Source organism: Chinchilla lanigera, unplaced genomic scaffold, assembly GCF_000276665.1.
Source record: "Chinchilla lanigera isolate Chin_1 unplaced genomic scaffold, ChiLan1.0 scaffold00198, whole genome shotgun sequence".
In the NCBI taxonomy this organism is placed as follows: Eukaryota; Metazoa; Chordata; class Mammalia; order Rodentia; family Chinchillidae; genus Chinchilla; species Chinchilla lanigera.
In genome coordinates this window covers 349744-357544 of record NW_004955599.1, presented here as the reverse complement: position 1 = coordinate 357544, position 7801 = coordinate 349744, and the positions used below count along the sequence as shown (strand labels likewise).

General features: G+C 64.5%; 1 protein-coding gene across 1 annotated transcript; it reads right to left on the bottom strand.

Annotated features, from left to right (window-relative positions):
- Positions 1 to 830: 830 nt before the first annotated feature.
- On the bottom strand, positions 831 to 7801 carry Chrm1 (cholinergic receptor, muscarinic 1; the record flags this gene model as incomplete). The annotated part of the gene is given in 3 exon segments (XM_013510063.1): positions 831 to 3091; positions 6944 to 7019; positions 7389 to 7801. A coding segment is annotated over 1 exon segment (1383 nt). The 3' UTR covers positions 831 to 1638.

Sequence of the window (7801 nt, the reverse complement as noted above, 5' to 3'; positions counted from 1 at the left end):
ACAGTACTGCAAAAACAACCAAAAGCAGACAGTTGGTTCTGAGCCTCAGTTGCCGTTTTCGAACATCTAGGGTGACCCCAACGTCTGCTGTCTACCGAGTCTGCAGGTAATTCTGAGGCTGCTGGTCTGGGCTGCACCTTCTTCAGGTGTGGTCCTATCCCTGTGCCTCTCCAGGAGGGCGTGGCCTGGCCACACCTCCTGGGAGAGGATGTCAGTCCTGGGCCTCTTATCCACTGCATGTGGGGAGGCTGAGCGGCGCGGACAGCCAGGCCTGTGACCATCTCCAGTGGCCATGCTGGGCACCACGGCTGGCCTTGTGCTGTCACAGCATTGCTGGGAGGATCAGGCCCAGCCCGCTTGTCTCCTCCGAGGGACGACTCCAAGTGGTCCTGCTCTGCCCTGGCTTCGGCCTTCTGCTTCGTTTCCCTCTGTCCTCTCCACATGGTGACGGGGGTTGTCAAGGGCTTGCTGAGTCTGGTGTCTCCTGCTAGCAAATCCATCCCCGACTGCACCCCCACCTTGAGAACCACCCGTCTGGGATATATTTCTCTGGATCCTTGGCATGTGGTACCTTCGTGAAGGGCCGGAGGGTCACCCAGCTTGACACAGTTGAAGGTGGGAGTCTAGGCACAGCCTGCGTTTAAACTGCAGTTTGGAGAGGCTCTTGTGCTCTCTGCCTGTCTGGCCCTCTTGCCGGGGCCAGGCTGGGAGCTGTTCCTCCTGGCGCTGCCCTTGGCGCAGCCCATGCCCCACCTTCCGGAGCCTCCTGACTGTAGGCCCTGGCTGGGGCCTGGGCCCAGCGACAGCACCCCAGGAAGAGCCTCGACACCTGCCGGTTGTGCGGTTTTATTCAGGCTCAGCACTGGCCGAGGTGGAGGGAAGAACATGTGGGCCGGCTGGGCCAGGGCGAGGGATGCTGGGAGGCCATGCATGGTTGGGAAGGAGCTTGGGTGGGAACCTGCGGCCGGCCATGCAGGGCAGGGCAGGGCATGCAGGGCCTGGCCGGGCTGCAGGAGCTGAGTGGCCCAGCCCATCGGTGGCTGTGGGCCAGGTGGGGAAGGGCTGAAGCCACTGGGACACGGGGCGGGGAGGACGGCAGGACACGGAACACCTGGCGCCTGCCCCACAGCTGCCACCAGCCTTGTGGGTCCTCCCTGGAGTCATTGTCCTGCTGCTGCTTGGACATTTGCCTGGGAGATGACACACAGGGTGCTCTGGGGGCGTCTCAGGAGGCTGAACTGTCCCGGGGAGCGGGGTGGGGGGAAGAGGAGAGTTTCCAGCTGGGGTCCCTGTGCCTGGAGCCAAGCTTCTTGCCTCAGTATCTGGGGCCAGTGCCCGCTGTGGGCCCTGGAATTCGCCGTCTCCCACCACAGTCCTGCTGCTGGGTTTGCTCGGGCGAGGCCCAGGAGGATGCGGCCTGGACTGCCAGCCAGCGGGCACCTGGGCTTCCTGCCCAAGGCAAACACGGAGCAAAGCCCAGATCCTCCTCCGGCCTCTTCCTGGTGCAGGCCCATTCCCACCCAGCAAGGAAGGGAGAAACCAGTTCCCCAGGTTCCGCTGCCGTTAGGAGAGCAGGCAGGCACCTCTGCCGGAGGAGCACCAGCCCAGGCCTCGGCTGGGACAGTGGGGGCGGGGCCCTCAGCACTGGCGGGAGGGGGTGCGGTGCACAGAGCCCGGGCGCTTGGGAATCTTGCGCCAGCGTCGCTTGTCCCAGCGGCACAGCAGCAGCAGGCGGAAGGTGTCCCGGAAGGCTTTGTTGCACAGCGCGTAGCACATGGGGTTGACGGTGCTGTTGACGTAGCACAGCCAGTAGCCCAGCTCCCACAGGGTCTCGGGGACGCAGTCCTTGCAGAAGGTAGACACCAGCACTATGATGTTGTACGGCGTCCACGTGAGAATGAAAGCCAGGAGGATGGCGCTCAGGGTCCGGGCTGCCTTCTTCTCCTTGACCAGTGAGAAGGTCTTGCGCTTGGCCAGCTGCTCCTTCCCGCGGGGCTTCTGGGCCCGGCTGGCTCGGTCTCGCCCTTTCCGTGTGGGCCTCTTCACTGTGCTCGGAGAGCTCTTGGGGGGCGGCTTGACAGGCGCGTGGGCCCCGGCGTCCACCATGGGCATCTTGATGGCCACCTCGGGGCCAGGCTCCTCACCCTCTGAGGATGTGAGTGACTCCATGGAGCCCTCCTCCTCCTCCTCCTCCTCCTTCCAGCTGTAGGCCTGCAGCAGCCTGGGTGCCTGGCAGCAGCTGCAGCAGCGCCCAGGTGGGGTGTCCGGGGAGCCCTCGGCCCCAGGCTGTGACCTCTCCGAGCTGCTGCTGCTGCCACCACCCTTGCCAGGCGTCTCAGAGCCCTGCAGAGCCGCCAGCTCCCGAGCCCGGTTCTCTGTTTCACGATAGATGCGCCAGTAGAGCGCACACATAACGGTGACCGGGAGGTAGAAGGCAGCCATGGCAGTGCCAAAGGTGATGATGGGCTGGGAGAGGAACTGGATGTAGCACTGCCCAGCCAGCACCGTCCGCTCGCCCACCAGGTACTGCCAGAAGAGGATGGCTGGCGCCCAGAGCACGAAGGAGACCAGCCAGGCTAGCCCGATCATCAGGGCTGCCCGGCGCGGGGTGCGCTTGGTGCGGTAGCTTAGGGGCCGGGTCACGGAGAAGTAGCGGTCAAAGCTGATGAGCAGCAGGTTCATGACCGAGGCGTTGCTGGCCACGTAGTCCAGGGCCAGCCAGAGGTCACAGGCCAGCGTGCCCAGCGCCCAGCGGCCCATGAGCAGGTAGGTGGTGTAGAGGTTCATGGAGAAGGTGCCAATGATGAGGTCAGCGCAGGCCAGGCTCAGCAGGAAGTAGTTGTTGACTGTCTTGAGCTCCGTGTTTACCTTGAAGGAGATGAGGACCAGCAGGTTGCCCGTCACGGTGGCCAGCGACAGAAGCCCCGTGGTGATGCCGATGAAGGCCACCTGCCAGGGACCCTTTCCTGGGGCCAGGATGGTGATGTTGGGGCTGACGGCGGGTGGAACTGAGGTGTTCATGGTGGCCTGGTGGGCAGGGCAGCCCCGTTGTCCAATCCCACGGAGGGCGTCCTCAGAGGGGCATCATGGCCTGGAGACAGACATGGGCTTTGGTTGGAACCTGAGCGGGTGTTGCAGGCCAGGCCCATGCTGCCCTCGAGCATGAGGCATCACAGTGCACTGGGCCTGGCTGGCGCTGAGAGCCAGGCCAGATGCTGCTCCTTCCAGCTGCCCATGCAGCTGCCAAGCCTCCGTGCCCACTGGGAGACCGCCAATTGTCCCAGGGGTGCCCAGAACACGTGGCCCAAGATTTCCAAGCATTTCGCTCAGGCTTAGCAGAGCTTCCTTACTGAGCTGCGGCTGCGTCGACCCTTTGCTAATCACTCAGTCAAGTGCGTCCCCCGGGCGGCCTCATGGCCCCCGCCTCACCACAGGTGGCCACAGTCACGCCTTGGTGAGTGGGACTGGAGTTTGTGGGGCTCCAAGGGGACCCTGCTATCACACGGGGAGAGGGGAGAGTGGGAAGGAGCGGGCTGGGACAAGGAGGGAGACAGGCGGGGAAGGCGTGAGTTAAGTCCTCCAGGAGGGGTGGGTGCTGGGGCAGGGCGGGGCCGCAGCAGCAGCCAAGCCCGGCATGAGGGCCCAGAAGACCAGGCCAGGGAACCATGCCTCGGCTCCCGGGAAGTGGGGTCTGGCCCCAGATGGGACGTGGGAGGCCACCCTCTGCCGGCTGTTCCCAGGCCTCACGAAGGGGGCAGTGGGGAACGGGCAGATGCCCCCTTTGTCCCTGAGACCTGCAGTGTGGCTCAGGCAAAAAGCAGGGTGAAGAGAGAGCCCCACAGGTGAGGCTGTCCTCCTGGGGCGCACGGGGCAGCGCAGGGAACCCTCCTGGGTGCTCAGCTGGGGCCACAGCACGGGGAAGAGGCCCGGCTGGCTGTGACCCTGCTGTGCAGGGCATGGAGGGCCTCACTGCCCTGGGTGTCAGTCACCTGTCTGTCCACTCCTGCCTGTGCCTGGGGCCTCTGTGGTGTGCAGTGGTGGTGACCTGGAGAGGGCGTGAGCAGCACTTAGCCAGGCGCATGCCTGTGACACGACAGGGCAGTGGTGGGCAGTGTGGCTTGGGTGTCTGGGCCAGTTTGCACACAAGGCGTGGACTGTCTGGGGTGGAATCCAGGTTTCACCAGTACCTGGGAAGTGATGATTGACATGGTTTTTTATACCTCAGTTTCCTCAACTGAGAAACAGGGATAAAACCCACGGGGGGCTCACACTTCAGGGACGTCGGGGGGTTAGAGTGCCTGGACAGCCCTGGCTGGGGGAGGCCTGAGCTCCACAGTGACCCCAGCTGGTGGGGCCTCGCGGGTGCCTCCTGCTGGCAGCATCCACTGCTTTGATTACAAATCCTGGAGACAATGGCGGTGGCTGCTGCTGCTCTGACTGTGCTCACCGCTGCTGGGGACTCTGCCTGGAGCCATTGCCCTGTTACCCCATTCAGTCTTCACAGCAACCTGTGACCTGGGCCTCACTTTCCTCTCCGTTTTACAGATGAGGAAGCCGAGGCTGAGAAAGCATGAAGATTCACAGACTGCACAAGGAAGGCAGGAGCAAGGACCACAGCCCTAGCAGTCAGTCCGTCCCAGTGAAACTTCATTTAGAGGCACTGACAATTAGCCTTTGCAAAGCGCTGTCCTGGCCAGGGAGCCCTTCTGTGCCTGGGAGCAGCAGTTGGGAATGTGCACTGCTCAGTGGGACCCAGGAGCCGGAGTGAGGGTGGTGGCTGGCAGGGAGGTGTTGTCTGCCCAGGCCTGAGCCTCCCAGGGAGGGCTGTGGAGCCTGTAATGATGTTACGGACAGCATTACAGCAACTGGTATGCACTGCCTGCTAGAACCTCCCAGACACCGCTGAGTGCATCACGCCTGTGATATGATTTGCTGCTCCTGCCCCTCAGGAGAGAGGTTCCGTTATCATTATCCCGTCTGCAGAAGGGGCAGCAACCTCGCAGCCCCTCAGGGCTGCCGCCAAGGTTGGACCTGGTCTGCATCCAGGTCTTGGCCCATACCTGGTCTGTGCTGTGACCAGCCTTCCTGCCTGGGCCTGTGGGCGGGGCCAAACCCCCATTTGCATCATTGAGCAGCCAGGACTCTGTTCTCTGGAACCGCCTGGGTGTGACAGTCTGCCTCTGTGACAGGGATGACAGTGTGGGGCGGAAGGCTCTGACCGCCCCGCCCCACTGGCTCTTCCCAGGGCCAGGTGCACAGTAACTGCTCAGTAAATGCTCATGAAATAAATAAGAGGCACAGGGTCCTCTTCTTCCTTTGCTGAAGGCTCTGGAGCAGGACAGGCGCCAGCCCGGGCCCAGGCCGCCTCTGCCCACACGGCCCCCTGGGCTGGGCCTCTGATCCCTGGGTGAGCCCCCACCCCCGCCTGGCTCATCTGTAAAATGGACCAAGGAAATCCTGCCTCCCAGCTGTAAGAAGCCATGGGCGTGCACGTGTGGGTGTGTGCGTGTGCAAACACACAAGCGTCACCCTGGATACAAAGGGTTAAAGGATGAGGTCAGAGCCTCTGACTGTGACGACCAACCAACTGACCAGGCCAGCCCTGGACCGTCCCTGTCCCTCGGGGCTGGGTATCTGGCTGCAGAGGAGGGGAGGCGGAAGACAGCCCAGGGCAGATTCCTGAGCATCACCGGGAGGGTGGAGGGAGGCCGAGAAGGAGGGCCACTGGCGAAGCGGAGTGGAGCCATCTTGGTGCCTGGCCTGGAGGCCAGCAGAGCACCCTCACTGGAGCTGAGGCCTCCCAGGACAGTGGTCAGTAGACAGCCGGCAGGTGGCAAGGATGGCTGTCCTGCTGCCTGGCTCCCTGCCTGGCACCTCCTGCCAGGGCGGAGCCCACAGGCCAGCCTTTCCCAGGTGCCTGTTGAGCCACAAGATGCCCCAACTACTGCTCTTGATGCCTGCTCTCAGAACGATGGCGTAGACAGTGGCGCTGGCCACGTCCTCAGCTCAGGTTGCCGCTGTGACGCCGGCAGCAGCCCTCAGTTAAACATGGCACAGACGGCTGTGGGGGCAGGACGGTGCCCCAGAGCCACCACCAGAAGAGCTCACCGCAGCGGCCTGGACCTGCGCTGTCTCCAGCCTGGTTGTGGCCGGCAGCCTGGGCCTGCTCTGGAGCACGGCGGCTGCAGGGCTGTGGGTCCTCCTCATGCCCCTGCTGGCTCCTGCTCGGCTCTCCTCCCCCTCTATCTCCATGGCACCGCCAGCGCACCGCACGGCGCCTCACCCACTCTCCTGCGCCTGCTGCCTGAAGCCCTTGCTGCTGCCTCCCAGCAAGGCTCCTGCTCAGCTCCCCGCCGTCCTGCCCTGGGACCACTTGGTCTTGTCCTATGGCTGGGGCCACGCCTACCCCACCTACCCCAGCCTCAGTGTCTCCATCTGCGCAATAGGTAGCTTCTCCCTAGGTCTGCTGGCACTTTGGTCCTGTCCCTTCTGGACTCCTGGATGTCCCTCTGCACTTCTGATCCCGCCCCCAGCTCTCACTGTGTCCCTCCTGGGCAGGGTGGAGATGCAGCCCAGGGGGCCAAACCTCGGGGCAGGAGCTGCCCACTCCTTCCCCGGGGCTGGGTGGCAGAGTGGAGCTGCAGGTATGTTTGCGGGGAGAGGCGACCCCTCGTCACAGCACTGGTATCTGACCGTCCCAGGGGTCTCCTTGCTCTCTCCCACTGCCCGCTCCGGCGCTGGTGACACTGCAGGGACTCCACACAGTGGAGTCTGGGGCTAGGTGCCCAGGCCAGGTGCCCACTGGCTTCCAGGCATTGCCTGGACCCAGACCTGAACCTCCCCTGAGGGCACCTGAGGTACTGGACACATGGGATGACCCCAGTGTGACCATCCTTGTGCCCAGCTGCCCAGCAAGCCTGGGGACTCTTTGCCCAGCACCCACCTCAGCATCCAGCTTGTGCACACAGCCAGCAGCCTGGGTCAGTCCATCTTGGGGGGATGACAGTGGGTGGGGTGCCCTGAGGGAGGAGAGAGGAGGTCTGGGCCAGTGCTGACGAGCAGGAGCCGGCCCTCCATGCACACTGGGGACCGGGGCTGCGTCCTGGCCGCTGCCTGCCCACCTGTCACCAGGCGGTCAGCCTCCTCCCTGCTGTCTGCAGCCAATCACGGGGGTCTTCATCTCAACTACTGGCCAGAGGCCAGAAAAACATCAGAGGCGCCCACTTAAAGCCAAAGTGTTGGGGGCAGCCAGGGTCCAGTGTTCCCAGTCCCTCCCTGCAGACCCCCGGCTGCCTCCTCCCCCCGGGCCACGCGCACTCCTCCCACCCTGGCCCTGCCCTGGCTGGGGACCCTGCTCCCGCCCGCCTCTCCAGCCCCCCTGCACTCACCGTGGGCACACAGGGGTCTGCAGGGTCCTCAGCCGCACGCTCCGCCGGGCGCCGCGTCTCCCGGGACCCAAACACCTGGCTCCCGGGGGGAGCTGCGCCCTGCGCTGGCAACGGGAGCGGCACAGCCGGTGATTGGCACGTCCCACCCCCTGGCATGGCAGCCGGGGGGAGGGAGGGAGGGAGTGAGCAGGGGAGGAGGAGGAGGGAGCCGGGAGCTTCAGGCGGCATCTGGGGGTGGGCCGGTTGGCAGGCGTCCCCCTCGCCCCCCCAGGCACCCACCTGGAGCCCTGAGAGGGCGGAGGCAGAGGGCAGGGAAGGCGAGGCCGGGAAGAAGTCCCGGACGGACGGCAAGGAAGGCGGATTCCGGAGACAAACACCCACACCCAGCGCACACAGACGCGCAGCACCGCGCC